This window comes from Leopardus geoffroyi, chromosome C1 (assembly GCF_018350155.1).
Source record: "Leopardus geoffroyi isolate Oge1 chromosome C1, O.geoffroyi_Oge1_pat1.0, whole genome shotgun sequence".
NCBI lineage: Eukaryota > Metazoa > Chordata > Mammalia > Carnivora > Felidae > Leopardus > Leopardus geoffroyi.
The window spans coordinates 186728181-186749392 of record NC_059328.1 but is presented as its reverse complement, the minus strand read 5'-3'; the positions used below and the strand labels follow the sequence as shown (position 1 = coordinate 186749392).

The window sequence follows — 21212 nt, the reverse complement described above, 5'->3', positions numbered from 1 at the left end:
GCGGGGCTCGAACTCACGGACCGCGAGATCGTGACCTGGCTGAAGTCGGACGCTTAACCGACTGCGCCACCCAGGCGCCCCAACATTTATTATTATTGAGAGACAGAGAGCACAAGCGTGGGAGGGGCAGAGAGAGGGGGAGACACAGAATCCCAAGCAGGCTTCAGGCTCCGAGCTGTCAGCACAGAACCCGACGCGGGGCTCGAACCCATGAGCAGTGAGATCACGATCTGAGCTGAAGTTGGATGCCGAACCGACTGAGCCACCCAGGTGCCCTGAAAACATGGACCTTCTAATTAATGGGGGAGTTATTTGGAAAAAGGTGGAAACTGCATTCATATCTCATATAACAGGAAAAAATCCACACGGATCAGAAATTTGAATGTAAAATCAAAATGAAACCGTGGGTACATGTCTTTATAATCTGGAAGTAGGAGAATTGTTTCTTACTGTGACCAAATTCCACCAGCAATAAAAGTCTCATAGAAGGGAGAAAAAATAGAAAGAAACAATAGGAACAAAAATATAAGACTGGAGACTAACTCTAGGAGGTCCAAAGTCTTCAAGTAATAGCAGTACATGAAAGAGAACAAAGACTGCCCGGTGCCAAGCTCTTAAACACTGTGTAAACCGTTCCTTTAATAAGGCCTCCATTCAAACCACATTGTTGATGTAATGAGTAAGTTCTGTGAGATTTTATACTCCTACAGCAATTCCTCAAAGTTTGATCCTAGGACAGTCTGCTCTAGAATTATCTGAAATGTTTGTTAAAAATGTAGGTTTCTAAGTCCACCCTTTTAGTTGTCAGATATTATGTAAGCAAGCTTTTCTATCTAGGCAGAATAGAATTTGACTAGTCATTTGAATACACTAAGCTATGTTCACTGATCTCGGCTATGAATAGGATTTATTACTTTGTACTACTGGTGTAGTAAGCAATCTTTAAAATAAAGTTATAAGGGGCACCTGGGTGGCTCAGTAAGTTGAGCACCTGACTTTTGATTTCAGCTCAGGTCATGATCCCAGCCAGGGTTGTGGGATTGAGCCCCATGTTGGGCTCTATGCTGAGTGTGGAGTCTGCTTAAGATTTTTTTCTCTTTCTCTCTCTCCTCTTCTGTCCCTCTCCCCAGCTCGTGCTGTCTCTCTAAAAAATAAAATAAAATAAAATAAAATAAAATAAAATAAAATAAAATAAAATAAAAAGAAACGAAAGTTATAAAAACCAAATTTAAAAGAACCTGAAAGGTTAAGCCCCTCAGCCAAGTCATCAGATTACATATAATGGAAATAATTCAGAAATCAACACCTAACAGGTAATTCTGAAAGTATAAGAATGAAGCGTGACAGAAAACTGGCCAGGGCAGAAGGCAACTTTTAAAATCTTCTGTGTGTTCACATATATTGGATGGTTTAAAAACAAAACAAGATAGCTTGGTAAGCAACAAGATAACCAATGAAAAAATATTTCACAACACATTTTATTTGGCTAAAAGGTTAACAGCTTTTGCTTAGTTAATGGCTGTTCGGTTGAAAGATGCTTACACCAACAGGAAGATAAGTTATAGGCTGACCAAGATGATTATAGAAGTTGAACATTACAAAATAGATACTTTATGCACATACATCTAAACATAAGAATGAATAAATTAACACTCATGAAAAGGTAGGGGTAAAAAAAGCTTTCATCATGCATTTCATCTTCTTGATCCTTGTTTTGACTTGTTATGGTTTGAGAATTCAAAAAAAACCCAGATTCCATAAATTCACGTCATCTTCTCATCTTCCTGCAAAGTAGAAAAAGAGGAAGATAAACAATACTAACAACACAAAGCTAATACTTTTGCTGTGAAGCATGGAGAAAAAAATGGCTGCATCATATAATTTGAATACTCTACGATTGTGGGAATTATAAATTTTTTTTTTTTCAACGTTTATTTATTTTTGGGACAGAGACAAAGCATGAACGGGGGAGGGGCAGAGAGAGAGGGAGACACAGAATCGGAAACAGGCTCCAGGCTCTGAGCCATCAGCCCAGAGCCTGACGCGGGGCTCGAACTCACGGACCGCGAGATCGTGACCTGGCTGAAGTCGGACGCTTAACCGACTGCGCCACCCAGGCGCCCCTATTGTGGGAATTATAAAATAGGGGTTAAGAAAAATTGACTAGCTTAGATTTTACACATTACATACTTTACTATATATTTATTTTTTATTATTAACTTTGGCATACATAAAAGAGAATATGAAAACGTATAACTTTTTTTTTTTTTAATTTTTTTTTTTTCAACGTTTATTTATTTTTGGGACAGAGAGAGACAGAGCATGAACGGGGGAGGGGCAGAGAGAGAGGGAGACACAGAATCGGAAACAGGCTCCAGGCTCTGAGCCATCAGCCCAGAGCCCGACGCGGGGCTCAAACTCACAGACCGCGAGATCGTGACCTGGCTGAAGTCGGACGCTTAACCGACTGCGCCACCCAGGCGCCCCGAAAACGTATAACTTAAAAACAATCAAATAAATGTTGATGTACCTACCACCCAGGTTAAGAACTGAAATGTTACCACACCTCAGAAGCTTCCAGTGTGCCCCTTTCTGATCACATCCCCGTCGTCCCCCAAGAAGTAACCACTACCCTGAACTGTGTTTATCTCCTGCTTGTTCTTCTTTAGTTAACTTGTTTTTTTTTTCAACACCTTTATTCATTTCCAAGTCTCTCCTTCACTGAAACATTAAACAGTCTTATTTTATATTCTGTATCTAATCCTGCTATCAGTTGCTTCTGCTGGCACCTTGTTCCCTTGCATGTGTAGGGTTTACTATGAGGTAACTGCTCATTTCCCTCAGAACTTTATCTGTGGAAATTTGTTGATGACTGAGATGAAGGAGAGCCCTAGAAAATATTTATATTTGCTTCTGACAGACAAAGGGGGCACTACAAGTCATTGACTAATACTAAATCCTCAGCTTGAGGTTTTCTGTGACTTCCAGATACTGTGAATTCCAGCTGCAATGCAGGAGAGTTTGATTTTGGTTACAAATTCTCAGAAGATTTTTTTTCTCCTCAGCTCAGTACCAGAGTTATTTCCTGGGGCTTAAAAAAGCTGGTGGTAAGGTTGTTTTTAGTTTGCTCTCCTACTGAGAGTAGCTTAACTTTATTGAAGGTGATCTACTATTAGACTCTTCATTTTAACTAAACCTGAGGATATGCCTTCTGTCCTCACTGTCCTCAGCCCCATAAGGCTATGTGAATCCAACACTTAGGTTCATTTAATTAGAGAAATGCCTTTGGGCAAAAGCCAGTTTCAGAGTCCACCTACCTCTCTGGGTTCCTGCTCTCATTTAGTTTCTGATATGAACTTTCTTTTCTTCTAGCTAACAGATTTGTTCAAGGGTTTTGTTTGTTTGTTTGTTTGTTTTTTTAATATTTTACCTAGTAATTTTATTTTTAGGTTGACCATGCACCTGGTTGGTCATATTATAAGAAGTAGAGTTGTATTTATTCTTTACATTATATATATTTTTTAGATAAGATGTACATGCACGGGGCCAAATTACAAAGTATAAATGGTAGATATAAAGTAGGTCTCTTTCTCTCCTTTGCACTCCTCTCCAGAGCCAATGATACCACTGCCGTGGGTAATTAGATAGAATTTAATAATTCTTTCAAAAGAGTTACCTATTCTAAATATAGCAAAATGCTGTAATGAAATAGTATTCTATTTTAATTTAGATGTACTGGGCATACAGATTATTTGGTTAATGGTTTAGGTGGTAAGTGTTTTAAAAGCAAATATCACAATAAACATTTAGTATAAATACTAAGAATGATGACAACCCAGCTGCCTTTTATTTTCTTTTTGGATTGGGCATGGCATCCAGCAGGTATATATCACAGCTTCTGATAGGCTCCCAGTGAGAACAGATCCTGAATGAAACTGCTTCAATGTATTATGGAGTGATCATCATAAGCGTTGAGGACAGGCGAGGCAGAAGTTATCATGAAGGTAATACAAATACATTTTTTAAAGTCTTTATCTTTTAAGTCCCAAAGCATTGAATAAGTGAGGAGATAGAAAATCTAAGCAATGTAGGGGTAAATCTTAACGAATATACATCAAACGAATATACATCAAACTCTATACTCTTATAATAGAGAATACATATTCTTTTTCAAGTACTCACAGCACAGTTACAAAAGCAAATCCAATACCACATTATGAAAAACATATACCATGACCAAGTGAGATTTATTCCAGGAATGCAAGTTTGGTTCAATATTAGAAAACCTATTATCATATACCATGTTAATAAATCTAAGGAAATAAAGCATACTATTTTTTCATAGATACTGAAAAAGTCCTTGACACAATGCAACACTCACCCATGACTAAAACATTCAGTAGACATTGAGGGACCTTTTCTTAATATCATAAATTATATATATATATATATATATATATATATATATATATATATATACACCTTCATCCTAAAGCCATTATCTCATTTAATGGAGAGACAACAGAGGTATTTCCACTCAAGTCAGGAACAAGCAAGAATGCCCACTATTCCTGTTACTATGTCAAACTATACTTGAGGTATTAGCCAATGCCATTAAAGAAGAGAAATCAATCAGAGGCATATGAATGGGTAAAGAAGTAAAATTAACTCTATTCTCAGATGATTTCATAGTACTCCTCAAGTATTCCTCTTCAACTGAGTTTTACTTGAGAGAATCAATGGGATAGAGAATAAAAGAAATTTAGTTAAGTAGCAAGTTATAAACTTACACAGAGTATGAAAGACAAGCAATACTCACAAACAATAAATACTGAGCATGATTATATATGTCTAAGTTATATGTCCATTTATAATAGCAACAAAGAAGACTACCTACAAATCAACTTAACAAGAAATGTGTAAAACCTGTATGAGGAACATTTTTAAACACTTCTAAAGGTTATACAAGACTTGAATAAATAGAAAAGACATATGTTCTTACACAGCACAACTCAATACAAAGATTGAGTTCTCCCTAAATTAAGGTAGAAATTCAATGCAATCCCAATAAAAATACCAGCAAGCCAGATCAATCGTTTTTAACTCAGGACAATTTTGCTCCCTAGGTGACATTTTGCAACATGTAGAAATATTTTTGATTAATTTAAATGGACGGGTACTACTGACATTTACTGGGTGGAAGGCAGGGATACTGCTAAATATCTTACAGTATACAGAACAGCCTCCCACAACAAAGAAATATCTAGCTCAAAATGTCAATAGTGCTGAGGTTGAGAAACCCTGAGCTTGCCAAGCAAATACTAAAGTCTAAAGTTTTATGTAAAAATAAGCATGTAATAACACCCAAGGAAACAATGAAAAACTATGAGAAGGCAGTAGCCTTACCAGACATTAAAACATCATATAAAGCCTCTATAGTAGACAGGTAGATCACTGCAGTAGAATAAAAAGTCCAGCATTAGACCCCCATCAAATACATACAGAAATTTAAAATGTGACATGTTTGACATCTCAAATCTTTAGGGATAAGGATGTATTTTTTAATAAGTGAATGGTGCCAGTACAGATGGGTAGCCTTCAGAAAAAAGACAAAATTAGATCCATATCTTACATCTCATGCTAGAAAACAAATTCTAAATGGACTAGGGTTTTATGTAAGAAATGAAACAATATAAATACTAGAAGAAAATATGGATGAAGTCCCCTTTAATCATGGTAGAGGGAAAGACTTTCTAACTATGACTTAAAATTCAAAAAGAATGAAAGAAAAGATTGACAAAAATGACTATATAAAAATTTAAAATGTTTACATGATTAAAAATATAAAGTAAAAAAATAAATGATAAACTAAAAAAAATACTGGCTACACATACTACAAGGGCTAATATCCCTAATACATAAAGAATTCTTAATAACTGAGGGACAAAAGACCAGAAACACAATTAAAAAAACAAAAAAGTTATGAACAGACTAAAAGATTATATAATGACCCCCAAGCATAAGAAAAGCATTTATTTAAAAAAAAAATTTTTTTTTTTAACGTTTATTTATTTTTGAGACAGAGAGAGACAGAGCATGAACGGGGGAGGGTCACAGAGAGGGAGACACAGAATCCGAAACAGGCTCCAGGCTCTGAGCTGTCGGCACAGAGCCCGATGCGGGGCTCGAACCCACGGACCGTGAGATCATGACCTGAGCCGAAGTCGGACGCTTAACCGACCAAGCCACCCAGGTGCCCCGAAAAGCATTTAAATTCACTTATAGAGAAAGGCAAATAAAACAACACTAAGATACCATTTCTCGCTTATCAGAGTGGCAAAAATTTTTAAATATGACAATATATTACATATGATTACAATGTGGGGCCACAGTGCCATAGGCTGCAGCTGGTAATGCAAATTGGTACTAGCTTCTGGAAGGAAGTGTGGCAAGACCTAACAAAACTACATGTGTTCATTTTTCACCCCTGCAATCCCACTTTTAGGAATTTACCTTGAAGATACACTTCCAACAATATGAAAAGATATATGCACAGATTATTCAATGTAGTATTACTTATAATGGCAAAATATTGAAAACAACCTAAATGTGCTATAAAGGAATGTTATTGCATGACTATAGTATATCTATACACAATTAAGTGTTATACAGTTGTAAAAAAAGGATAAGGAAAATCTCTACAAATTGACAGGGAATGATTTTCAGAATACACTGTTAAATGAAAAACAGCAAAGCCCAACAGAGTAGCTATAGTATGCTACCTTTATGTAAGAAAAAGGGGAATATAAATGGATCTATATTTCTTTAGGAAGGATAAGCCAGAAACTAGAGAAACTGGTTACCTCTAGGAGGAGGCGTATAGAAAAAATAGGATAGAAAGAGAGGGTAATGGGAATAGGGTAGATGAGATAAAGTAGTTGACATTCTCTGCATATACCATTTTTTTCTCTCTTTTTTTATATCCATTCATTTATTCTGGTTTATACTCAACCACCTGAGCCACCAAGGCACACTTCTGCATACACATTTTGAATAGCTTTGATTTGTATAAACCAAATATTTCACATACCTCCAAGTAAACAACAAAACCTACCAAGAAACAGAAGAAAATGGAATACCAACAATAACAAATGTACCTAAATAAATTACAAGTGGATAACATAACTACTTTGGAAAGGGGTTATGGTAAGGAAAAGAACTAAACCATGACAAAAAGAACCAAATCTAAGTGTTATAATCTAGTTAGTAAATATGTTTCTCACAGGGATAGGAGTCAGCAATTCTGAAACTACTTTATGTGTATGCTACAAATGAACAAATAAGGAAATGTATTATAGATAATGAAAGCCATGCTTCTTGCTGATGAAGAAATCATGAATAAGCAAAGCTAAAATGAACCCTGTGGTGTTGAACTGGAATCAGAGATATTAATATAAACTCATTGTTTTTACTACATATACAAATAGAAAAATATGAAAGTGTGTATACGTAGGGATTAGCATACATACATACATTTCCTAGCTCTGTCTGCTGAGAGGGCCTAACAGCAATGACCCCTGTGGTAACCAGCCTCTAAGAAGATCCCTCCCAACACACTCATAATGATGTTCATGCCCTTGGGTTAACTCCTTCTCTTTAAGGAACTGTGACTCGCATTTAACCAATATGGCAAAGGTGATAGGATGTCTCACTTCTAAGATGACATTTCACCATATAATACTCTGTTTGCTAAAGGATTTGCTCTACAGACTCTAGTTAGCTTTGAAATAAGGAACCATTTTGGGAGGCCATTCGGCAAGGAGCTGAGAGTGGCCTCTAGGAGTTGAGGACAGCCTCCAGCCAACAGCATGAAGCTGGGGCCCTCTGTTCCATAACTACAAGGAAATAAATTTTGCCAACAATCTGTGTGATCTTGAAAGCAGATTCTCCCACAGTGGAGCTTCCAGATGAGAACCATCTTGGAAAACATCTTAATTACAGCTTTGTGAGACATTAAGTAGAGCACCCAATTAAGCCAGTCCAGCTTCCTGGTCCACAGAAACTGAGAGTAATAAATGTATGCTGTTTTAGGCTACTAGGTTTATGGTAACACTGTTATGCAGTAATATAGCCAACTAATGCAACACAATATAAATATTAAAAGTACCTAGTGCCCAGATCATGGTTTCTAAATAAAATTCTTCAATCAAAGGAAACAGGATCTTTGAAAACGTGTCTGATTTGGGAGTTGGGGTAGGAAAAACACTAAGATGACCCTCGAACATCTTGTGTCAGAAAGTAAGGAAGCGCTCAAAATATAGTATGGTCTTGTTAAAAGAACACAGAAGGAAGCCACCATAAAGGAAATCCTAATAGCCAAGCTGGAATTATCTGAGCAATAAAATAACTATTGATAGTATTAGATTTTAACTTACAGAATAAGCATCCATGAGTCAACAGCGATATAAATAAATGAGGGAGAAAGAACAGCTTTTCCTTACAGAATTCCAATAAATGTAGAAGGAAAGAGGGAGACAGAAAACCACTATTAGGAAGAAATAGAACTGTTGTAGGCAAGATCCATCAATGGATGCTAAAATTAGTGGGTGAAAGTTTGAGGAAAAACAGGATGCACAGATTCAAAGCAACTTCTCCAATGTTCATCACCTACAAAGGAAAAGATAGTAACTTTATAGTGGAAAAAAAAAAAAAAAAACAAACCAACAACCCAGCAGACACCTCCTCAATCAAGTGATCAAGGTTAACATTACGGAGACAAACTGACACGATGAACCCCCTTCATATGATGCAATGAGGACACACCATTTCTGCAGAATTCTTGTCCAAAATGCAAAACTGCATTGTAATCATGAGAAAACAAAAGACAAACCAAACTAAGGATATTCTACAAAATAACTGACCACTAGTCTTCAAATTGTCAAAGTCATAAAAGGAAAAGGAAGGAATAAGGAACTGTCATAGGCTGGAGGAGGCTAAGGAAAAACAACAACTACATGCAAGGTAAGATCCTGGATTCTAAAACAGCAAAGGATGATAATGGACAGCTATCGTTTACAGTTGACAATAATTTACCAATGCTAATTTTCTAATTTAGATCATTGTACTGTGTTAAAATTAAGCAAAGCTGGGTGAGGAACCTCTACGCTATTTTTATAACTCTTTGATAAACCTAAAATTAGTTCAAAATAAAAAAGTGTAACTTGCAACTCAGTAACAAAAAAGATAACCCAATTGAAAAAAGGGAGAAAGATCTGAATACATTTTTCTTTGAAGAAGATATACAAATGGCCAATAAACACATGAAAAGATGCCCAACATCATTATTCATCAGAGAAATACAAATCAAAACTATTACATGCCACTACTTTACACTCATTATTATGGTTAGAATCATCAAAAAACAAATAACAAGTGTGCAGGCAAGGAAATTGAGAAATCAGAATCCTCATACATCGCTGGTGATAATGTGAATAAAATGGTGCAGCAGCTTTGCAAAACAGTCAGCAGTCCTCAAATGATTAAACAGAGTTATCATATGACCCAGGAATTCCATAACTAGGCATATACCCAAGAGAAACCAAAACATATGTAGACACAAAAACTTGCAAATGATCTTTATAGCAGGATTATTCATAATAACCAAAAGATGGAAACAAACAAATGTCCATCAAGAGACAAGTGAATAAATAAAATGTGTTATTATCTGATAGATTATTATTCAGTCCTAAAAAGAAATGAAATACTGATACATGCTATGACAATGGATAAAACCTGAAAACATTATGCCAAATGTAAGAAGCCAGTCACAAAGACCACATATTATGATTCCATTCATATGAAATATTCATAAGAGGTAAATCTACTGAGATAGGAAGTAGGTGAATGGTCATCTAGGGCTGGGGGGTATGGGGATATTGGGTAATGGCATGGGTTTCTTTTTGAGATGAAGAAATGTTCTAAAATTGTGGTAATGGTATGCATATCTGTGAATATACTAAAAAAACACTTATGTATATACTTTTTTTAAAGTTTATTTATTTCGAGAAAGAGAGGGAGAGCGCACATGAGCATTGGGGAGGGGCAGAGAGAGAGGGAGAGAGAGAATACCAAGCAGGCTCTGTGCTATCAACACAAAGCCAGACATGGGGCTGGATCCCACAAACTGTGAGATCGAGAGGCAGACGCTTAACCAACTGAGCCACCCAGGTAGCCCTGAAGTATACGCTTTAAATGTTGATATGGATGGTATGTGAAATATAACTCGATAAAGTCGTTTTATTTAAAAAACGCTTTGATCCTTTATTTCACTTTTGTTTCTCTTCTACCATAACTCCTTTGTATTGCTACCATGTGCTGGTTGTCTTAAAATACCTGTCAGAACCATCAACAGTTTTCATTTATAAAAGAAGCAAACATTGAAACAATGCAAAGGACAAGAACACTTAAGAATACTTTTCTCTTTTTGAAAATATGATCCCAAATATGATCAGGTTCTGCAAAACAAGCTACTTCATTTACCCTTTTAAAAAAAATGAGGGGCGCCTGGATGGTTCAGTTGGTTAAGCGTCAGACTTGATTTTGGCTCAGGTCATGATCTCACAGTTTGTTGAGTTTGAGCCCCACATCAGGCTCTGTGCTGAGAGCGCAGAGTCTGCTTGGGATTCTCTCTCCCTCTCTCTCTGCCCCTCCCCTGTTCATTCTCTCTCTCTCCAAAATAAACAAACATTTAAAAAAAAATTTTAAGTGAGATTTTCAATAAAATACATGTAAAAGGCATTTGGACATTTTTTGAGATAATTAAGGGAATTTGAATAGGGATTGGTAATTAGATGACAGTAGGAGATTGTTGATAATTCATGTTGATAATTGATGTGATCATGGTTTTCTAGTTTTGTTAAGAAGTTTGTTAAGAAGTTCCTTTTTTTAAGAGAGATATATATAGAAGTGCTTTTGGAATAAATGACCCAATATTAGGGATTTGCTTTAAAAATACTACAACAGGGGTGCCTGGGTGTCTCAGTTGGTTAAGCATCCAACTTCAGCTCAGGTCATGATCTCATGGCTCGAGCCCTACATTGGGCTCTGTGCTGACAGCTCAGAGCCTGGAGCCCACTTTGGATTCTGTGTCTCCCTCTCTCTCTGCCCCAACTTGTGCTCACTCGTTCTCCCTCTCTCTCAAAAACAAATAAAAACATTAAAAAAAAAATACTACAACAAAAAAGGACAGACGAAATAAATAAGGCAAAATATTGATAACTATTGAAGCTGAGTGATGTATAAATAGGAGGAGTACTATGTTCTCTTTGTTGGGGAAATTTGACATTTTTAAAAAGAAAGAAGACTATTAGTCTTTAAGGCCAAAGAACAAATAAAGCCACTTTCAATTTTTTTTTTTTTAATTTTTTTTTTCAACGTTTATTTATTTTTGGGACAGAGAGAGACAGAGCATGAACGGGGGAGGGGCAGAGAGAGAGGGAGACACAGAATCGGAAACAGGCTCCAGGCTCTGAGCCATCAGCCCAGAGCCTGACGCGGGGCTCGAACTCACGGACCGTGAGATCGTGACCTGGCTGAAGTCGGACGCTTAACCGACTGCGCCACCCAGGCGCCCCAAGCCACTTTCAATTTTTATAGGGTACAAGGTAGAAAACTAATGAAGATAACAGACATGGAAATAGTGCTATGCAAATCATAGACAGCAGTTTTTTACAAAGCCTGTTCAAAGAATAAAAGAAGATATTTCTTCAAATCTCATCTAGATCATTAATGTGGTTGTTATATATCAAAAATCTACTGATATTCAGAAGTGTTCAAATACAATTCGGGCAGGAATTTCTTTTAAAGCATATATTTTATATTATCATACTGAAATCACTTTAATATCACTGAAATACTTACCTTTTGAGATTTGGCTCTTTTAAATAGAGAGGAGTACACCTTCTTCTTCGGCTTGGTAGCTCTAAAGATGGATTTTCTGACTTATTTTCAGCGTTAGCAGTGTTATTTGAAATAAAACTGGTATTTGTCAAGTCCTGCAGTGTTCTACCACCTGAAAAGAATATTATTTTCACTATAAGCATAGAGAGAGAGATACGGGATATCTCCCATATAGAAATAGATATGGGATATTTGTGGTTTGCAAATAGCTGACAGCAAATTTTTAAACTTAATCATCAAGTTGTAATTTTAAATATTATAATAGTAGCACTGAAATTACTTATAAATCAGGTGTTTTTTCCAGCAATGAGAGGAAAAGAGATTTAATATTTTAAGCAAAGTATCAAACTATATTTTATTCTGAAACCACATATAGGCTGATAAAAATTTTTCACAAGTCACAAGTCTTGATTCACAGAATCATACAAATTACTGCACATTCATTCAACATTTGTTATCGATTGTTTACTCTGTGAAAGGCACCACGAGGAATATAGAGATGAAAGATGACTCACCAATCCTCTATAATGGCCTGCAACTCAAACTTTTGCACTTCATCTGCTTCAATATTCCTTCTATCTGGAATAGCTTTATGCACCAAAATCCTGGTGTTCTCAAACTTGAGAAGATATCTGCACCCCCATGTTCATAGAGGCATTATTTACAATAGCCAAGATATGTCCATTGATGGATGAATGGATAAAGAAGTTGGGTGTGTGCATGTATATGTGTGTATACACACACACACGCACACACACACAAATATATAGAACATATATATTCTATTTGCATAGAACATATATATACACGCTATGAATATTTTTCACCCATAAAAAATGAGGAAATCCTACCATTTGAAACAATACCAAAAAAAAAAAATACAGAAGGATTTTGAAGGCATTATGCTAAGTGAAATAAGTCACACACACAAAAACAAATACTGTATATTGTTTCTATAGATCAGCTACACAGTTAAATATTATTTTAAACTCCATAAAAATATCAGGACATACTTTACTGGTTAAATGAAAAAAGAAAATACACTTTTAAAACTTGATCACTTCAGCTTTTGACCTACCTATTTCTGATTTTTGTGTTCTCTGGTTGACTTTGAATTTCATCCCTTTCATCTTCTCATGTACATCATCAGTTACTTGAAAGATTGGTGAGCTCTCCAGGGCAAAACTTTCTTTTATTATCAGATTTTTACTAGAAGAAATACTTAGAGGTACTGAATCCCCAGGAACACTGTTAAAGGAAGAATCTTGTATGTTAGGTGAATATACCTGAGACAAAGATTCAAATGCCTTTGTGTAAAAGTCTGGCTTCATTTTGACAACTTTCTCATTTTCCAAAATTTTTTCCTCATTAGCCTGTTCAGATTCAACTGATATTCCCTGATCAGTGTCAGATATTACTTGCATTACTTCATGGTTATCTGAAGAAGAATAGATGAAGATCTTCCTTTTCTTTGATTTAGATGCCGTTTTGTTAACTTTTCTAACCTGGCACTCTCCTTCTTTTATCACTTCCACAAAGGGAATGTTTTTCTTTTTTTCATTCAGAGTTGTAGTTCTTTCCTTTGGATTCTGCTGCTTACCAGGATCAGAATCTGCTTCATTAGTAATAGATTTTAAACCTGATTCTGAGACAGATGTCTGTAAAGAATCTGCTAACTGCAAAATAGGTTTTTTACCTTTGGCCAAAATCGTTGTCTTTCCTGATGATTCTTTCCTATGCTTTTTAACTAGTTTGTAAAGATTTGAAATTTGATCACAGTTTTCCTTTTCATGGCTATCAATTTCCATAGAGTACCCACTGATAATACCTTGGCATTCAAGTATTTGTTTAGATTTATTTACTTGAAAATCCAGACCATTTATATAGCTTTCTTGATCATGCACATCTTTATCATTATCCCCATATATGGGGCACCTTTCAGAAATTATTTCTGTCTTCTGATTTACTTTCTGCCTAAGTTTCTTATTTATTTTTGATTCATTCTGTTGAGCAGGTCGCGTATCAGTGACATGCTTTTTCAAATCCAACACATTCTGTGTCTCATAATCATACAAATTTCCATTATTTTGTGTGGAAAGATAAGCTGTTTGTAATTCACTTGTGACTTCTAGGTTTTCATAAATAGTTTCTTTATCTGTTTGGGATAGGGAAAAGAAGTTACCTTCTTCTGGGTCATGCACGCCTTTTTTTTTTAACTCATTTACTCGGTTCATTTCTAAAATTATTTCTGTCTTCCGATTTACTTTCTGTCTGAGCCTCTTATTTATTTTTGATTCATTTTGCTTTGCAAGTGGCATATCGGTAACATGTTTTTTCACCCCCAAAATGTTTTGAGTCTCATGACATAGGTTCCTATTACCTTCAGTGGAAGGATCAGCTATCTGAAATTCATTTAAGTCTTCTGGGTTTTCAGGGATGGTTTCTTTTTCCTTTTGGGTTAGAGAAAGTAAGTTATCTTTTTCTGGGTCATGTATGTCTTTGTCATTATTCTCATATACTTGGTTGATTTCAGAAATTATTTCTGTCTTCCGACACACCTTTTGCCTAAGCTTCTTATCTATTTTTGATTCATTTTGACAAGTAGGTTGCATATCATGGACATGCTTTTTCACTCCTAGAACATTTTGAGCCTCATAATCGTATAGTTTTCTACTATCTTTGGTAGAAAGGGCAGGTGTTTGGAACTCACTTGGGTCTTTTAGATTTTCGGGGATGATTTCTTTATCTTTCTGGGTTAGGAAGAAAGAATTACCCTTTTCTGGGCAATACACATTTTTGCCATTATCTAAATGATTCATTTCAGAAATTATTTCTGTCTTCCGATTTACTTTCTGCCTGAGATTCTTATTAACTTTTGATTCATTTTGCTGAACAGGGTACACATTAGTGATCTGCTTTTGCATATCCAACACATTTTGGATCTCACAATCATACAGGTTTCCATTACCAATGGTGGAAACAGCAGGTTTTTGAAACTCATCTGAAACTTCTAGGTTTCCAGAGATGGTTTCTTTATCCTCTTGGGTTTGGAAGGAAAAGTTACCTTTTTCTGGGCCATACACATCTTTACCACTATCCCCATATACTTGGTTTGATTCAGAAATTATTTCTGTCCTCCGATTTACTTTCTGCCTAAGCTTCTCATTTATTTTTGATTGATGTTGCTGAGTAGGTTGCTTATCAGTGACATGCTTTTTCAAATACGACATATTCTGGGTCTTATAATCACATAAACTTCCATTATCTTTGGTGGAAAGATCGGCTGTTTGAAATTCACTTGTGACTTCTAGGTTTTCAGAAGTGGTTTCATTATTTTTTTGGTTTGGGAATAAGTTACCTTTTTCTAACTTATGAATCACAAATGTCTGTCTAGAAGCTTTACTTTTATGATAAGCTACAGAACTCTGACCCATATCAAATTTACTCTCCTGCTGGAATTTATCTGAACTTCGGGAGAAAGAGTTGGTTTCCTCTTGTTCATTTGTTACATGTATTCTCTTCTTTTTTTTATTATGCTGTATACTTTCTCTGTCATCTTGATCAAAGCCATTATGAAGGGTTACTTCCTTCAGTATGTTCAACTGAGTCAGCTGCTCAGCACTGAAAATAAAATTTGGATCTTCTGAATTCCCTTTGCCATCCACGACAACTGATTTTTTTTCTGGTCCATTTTCAATCTTTTCCTCAATATCAATATCTGAACTATTTTTAAATTGTCTCTTAGATCTTTCTCTCTTTTTTTCAGAACTTGAATCTTTCACTTTTCTGAAAGTTTTTATTTCACAATCATTTGATTTTTTATCACTTCTATTTTTAGCGCCTGTTGAAACTGTAACAATTTTGCTTACTTCACCAGCAGTTAAATCCATGTCAGCATCATATACAGTTTTCTGCAATTGATAGTCATCACTACCCTGAAATGGATTCATGTACTCTGCAGCTGGTTCACTTGTAGACTCAGATGAGTCAGGAAGGCACTGTATGTTTCTCTGCATTTTGATATTTGTTTCATTAGTACAATCATTTATCTCATGCCAATTAAATTCTCGACTTGAAATCTGTTGTTGATCTAAATCCATCACATGAAGACTGTCAGTAGAAGGATTATTTGATTCCCAAGATGATACACGTTTTTTCCTTTCAGTTATATTACTAGGAGATGGTTTCTCCTTTCTGTGGCTGATTGACTGGGCATTTCTAATCTCACTCATTAGAGAATTCTTGGAACTTTGGTCTGAGTGGAAATGATTTTCTATAAAACAAGAGGAAAGAAAATTCAGAAATAAGTAATGGCAAGGAATTTGTTATTTTAAACAAATTAGATTAAATATCAAACTGTTTCACAGAGAGGATTTCTGACAATATGTTCTGTTCAGATACTATAAAGAATCTACACTAATGAAAATAAAGTAGAAATGATCAGAGTATTCATAAGTCATTACATTTGTATCTATGGAAAATATATACTTAGAATTCACTCTATCTTGGCCCCAACAGTACTGGGGAATATAGCTGATAACAGAGTCATTAACATATATTTCTAAAATGGGAGGAGGCCAGCAAATGAACCCAAATAAAAGTGATAACTCTGATAAGGATTACTATGAAAAGGCTATCAGCAGGCAGCTATTATTTATATAAATATTTATGTGAAAATTTATGTGTATATATAATTTATGTGTATATATACATATAATATTTATGTGTATATATACACATCAATTTTTATAAAGGAAAAACAATTCTAAGTTCTAAATGAAATATACCTATGGTTCTATAATCCAATCTGTAAATCTATGACAAATACATAAGCCAGACTCCACTGAAGGATTATTATTTTGGAAATAACCACATAAATAAAACATAAGTGTCATCATTTTCTCTGGCTCAACCATTTTCCAGGCTCAAGTTTTTGTTTTGACTATGATCTTGAAAAAGTCACTAAATCTATCTAGACCTCCAGTTTTATTGTCTATGAAAAGGAGAGATGAAACTAAATAAATATATGGTATCTTTCAATTCATAAGCTAGTAAGATACCAAGAAAAGCTCTTCAGGATGATTCATTTCTAAATATTGCTTGCAGAATAACAGTATTAGACCACTGTGGATATGACATTTGTCAGCATGTTTCCTTAAAAATTAAATTTTTCACCAGCAGTTTTAAATGGTAGCAGTTAGCATATCTATAACATAAGAGGGACTTATTAACTGCATATACACCTTGGGCCTCAAGAAAAAAAATCCGATGAATGTAACCTTTTAATACTGATATTCAAAATTAATACTGATATTCGTCTTTGGGAAGCATAGCAATAGAAGAAATATGTCTGAATCATCTAAACCACACATATGATGATTATTTTCTTTAAGAAATAACAATTCCAAATTATACTGACTTGATAAAGATTGTCTTGTTGATACTGAAAAGGGAATATCAGGTGATGTCTTTGCTATAATATTGTCATCATATTGTATTTTCTCTTTATCATCATCATCATCATCATTTGAAGTTAGTGGAACCCTAAAGGCAAGTGGAAATGAATGAAGAATTTTGTATTTTATAAACATTATTTAGAAAATTACATGGATAGTTCTTTTTTATATTCTATTTATTTAAGATCCAACCATAAACCCACTCTGGTATCTCTCTGTGTTCAATGAAGACAACTATAGGTAGGCAAGAGATAGTTCCTAATAGTATAGAACAGGAATGCTTCTTACTCCCAGAGCCCCAGTGGCCTCAAAAAGAAATAATTGATATAATCACTGGTTGGCCATTTAGGATAATACTAATGAAATGAATAAAGTTCAGAAATACTTACAAATACTCAATCATATGTAATATTTATTGTTTTCTTACAATTAATTTTATGGAATACCCAAAACTCTTTCTCTAGTTTCAAAGAAGTACAATTGTATGTAAAGTTATGTGTGAACTAAAGTTAGCTATGTTTCCAAAAGGCATCCATGTAAACTAGAGCCATATTCCTAGAGTAGTTCGTTAAATGTAGTTGGGGGTGGAGGGAAGACAGTAACCTACAGAAATAATTTGATAAACTGACCTTGAGTTCAAAGAATGAGGATTAATATCCTCCAACAATAAAGACTTTGCCTTGAATGCCAAACAAATCACAGATATTTTAAAATTATTGACAATAATAAGAATAAATATTGACAAATATTTGTTAAAAATTTAAAAGCAACAAATAGAATAGCCATTGGGAAGAAATTTCTATGCCACTTGAAAAAACAAGTCAACAAAAATAAACAGAGAGGAGAGAGGTTCTGCTTCTGGTAATGGCTGAATAGCTATTTTTAAATCAACTCTATCAAACATAATGACTATAAATTCTGGATAAAATATTTTTAAAAAATGGGGTGCCTGGGTGGCTCAGTCAGTTAAGTGTCTGACTCTTCATCTTGGCTCAGGTCATGATCTCACAGTTGGTGAGTTTAAGCCGTGATTTGGGCTTGTCAGCTCAGATCCTGCTTGGGATTCTCTGTCTTCCACTCTTTGCCCCTCCCTCTCTTTCTCTCTCTCAAAAATAAACATTTTAAAAATATGTACATTTTTAAAAACAACCCGAAGTAGCTGGAAAGTAAACAAAAAGCACTTAAAAAAAGATGAGCTTACAACCTCAGCCAGTGCCACATTTTTAAAAAGTTAGAAGTCTACATTCTTATTGATTTAAGGTCAAAATTAGGGATAATTATGACAGCTGCAAAATGTGTGTGATGGGGGAAATAACAGATGAGATAGAGAGGGGAAAGCCAAATTTTGTGTGTAAACTGCCCCCCCCCCCTCAATCTCTGGCTGACCCATAAATCACAAATATGTGAAGAAGATTCCAACCAACCCCGCTAAGGATAAACAAACTGAAATGAGATTTCCTATGTTGCCCCTCACAGGGAAATAATAAATTTGACTTCAGACAAGGTAACTGCCTAAAATAAAAACATCAAACTTGTTGGAGGAAAACACCTGAATCCAGACTTTCTACAACACAGGATTTACAATATCCAGGATACAATCCAATATTATTCAAAATATAAAACAACAGGAAAAAGTATTCAAATTCAAGAGAAAAAGATAACCGACAGAATGATCCTGATATAAAATGATCATGAAAATATGCTCATTATGCAAATATTCTCAGTATCATTAATCATTAGGGAAATCCAAATCAAAACCACAATGAAATACCACTTCATACCCACTACAATGGCTGTAATCAAAAGGACTGGTAATAACAAGTGTTGGTGAGGATGTAAAGAAATTGGGTTCCTAATACTTTGCTGATAGAAATGTAAAACAATGCAGCAGCTTTGGCAAACAGTTTGGTGGTTCCTCCAAAAGTTAAACATACAGTTATTATAGGACTCAGCAATTCTACTTGCAGGCCTAAGCTGAAAACTATGTCCACACAAAAACTTTTGTATGAATAGTCATAGTACCATTGCTCATAATAGCCAAAAAGTAACAACAGCACAAATGTTCATTAACTGATGAATGGGTAAACAAAATATGGTAGATGCAAACAACTGAAAATTATTCTGTCATAAAAATGAATGAAGTACTAATACATGCTACAACATGGATGAAACTTGAAAATAGTATGCTAAGTGAAGGAGGCCAGACACAAAAGGCCACATATTGTGTGATTCCATTGATATGAAATGTCCAAAACGGGCAAATCCATAGAGACAGACAGAAAACAGATTAGTGGTTGCCAGGGGCTGGAGAAGAGGAGAATGGGAAGTGACTGTTGATGGATACAGGCTTTCTTTCTGATGTAATGAAAATATTCTGGAATTACACAGTGGTGAGGATTGCAAATTTTGTGAATATATTAAAATACCCTGTGGGGCGCCTGGGGGCTCAGTTGGTTAAGCATCCAACTCTTGATTTTGGCTCAGGTTACGATCTCCCAGTCATGAGATCAAGCCCCACGTTAGGCTTTGTGCGGAGTGTGGAGCTTGCTTAAGATTCTGTCTCTCCCCTGTGCTTGCTCTCTAAATCAATCAATCAACCAATCAATCAATCAATCAAATCCACTGTACTATACACTTTAAAAGGGTGTATTTCCAGTTATGGAAAACTTTGTTATGTGAATTATATCTCAATTTTAAAAAATAAGTAGAAGAAAGGAAATAATAAAGAGCAGATACTTGGGGCACCAGGGTGGCTCAGTTAAGCATCCAACTTCAGCTCAGGTCGTGATCTTGTGGTCTGTGAGTTGGAGCCCTGCATTGGGGCTCTGTGCTGACAGCTCAGAGACTGGAGCTGCTTTGGATTCTGTGTCTCCCTCTCTCTCTCTGCCCCTCCCCCACTCAGATTCTGTCTCTCCAAAAATAAATATACATTTAAATAAATAAATAAATAAATAAATAAATAAATAAATAAAGGGGCAGACACCAGTGAAATATGAAATGGAAGAAAAACTAAAAAGAAATATTTAAAAAACCAGAAGCTGGGTCTTTAAGGGATCAATAAAATTGACAACGTTATAGCTAACTTGATAAATTAAAAAAAAAAAAAAAGAGAGATACAAATTACCAATAATGGGGATGAGAGAAAGAACCTCACTACAGACCTCACAGACAATTAAAAGTTTAATAAGGGCGGGGCGCCTGGGTGGCTCAGTTGGTTAAGCACCTGACTTCGGCTCAGGTCGCGATGTCGATGTCGTGGTTTGTGAATTCGAGCCCCGTGTCAGGCTCTGTGCTAACAGCTCAGAGCCTGGAGCCTGCTTCAGATTCTGTGTCTCCCTCTCTCTCTGCCCCTCCCCCGCTCATGCTCTGTCTCTCAAAATGAATAAATGTTAAAAACGTTTTAAAAAAAGTATAATAAGGGCATTTTATAAACAACTTTATAACAAAAAACTTGACTGCCTAGATAAAATGGATGATTTTCTGGAAAGACAAACATTTTCTAAATTGACTTAAAAAGAACTAGAAAATCTGAAAAGCTCCATATTTATTTAAGAAATCAAATTAATAAATTAAAAACTCACATCCAAATTACCTATCTTATTAATTCTTTCAAACACTTAATGGAGAGATACCAGTTTTACAAACTCAAAAAATGAAGAGGGAATATTTCTTCATTTTACAAAGCCAGCACAACTCTTATCAAAACCCATCAAGGGGCGCCTGGGTGGCGCAGTCGGTTAAGCGTCCGACTTCAGCCAGGTCACGATCTCACGGTCCGTGAGTTCGAGCCCCGCGTCA

General features: G+C 35.4%; 1 protein-coding gene across 7 annotated transcripts in view; it reads right to left on the bottom strand.

Annotated features, from left to right (window-relative positions):
- Positions 1–1464: 1464 nt before the first annotated feature.
- The window catches only part of SGO2 (shugoshin 2), a 69560-nt gene continuing 49812 nt past the window's right edge, over positions 1465–21212 (bottom strand). For all 7 annotated transcript variants that reach the window (XM_045480656.1, XM_045480650.1, XM_045480651.1 and 4 more), the window contains 4 exons: positions 17378–17502; positions 13037–16231; positions 11920–12070; positions 1465–1784 (listed from right to left, as the gene is read on the bottom strand). In XM_045480656.1, coding sequence (XP_045336612.1) covers positions 1769–1784; positions 11920–12070; positions 13037–16231; positions 17378–17502 — 3487 coding nt within the window. In that variant the 3' untranslated portion in view covers positions 1465–1768. The remainder of the gene's footprint in view (positions 1785–11919; positions 12071–13036; positions 16232–17377; positions 17503–21212) is intronic.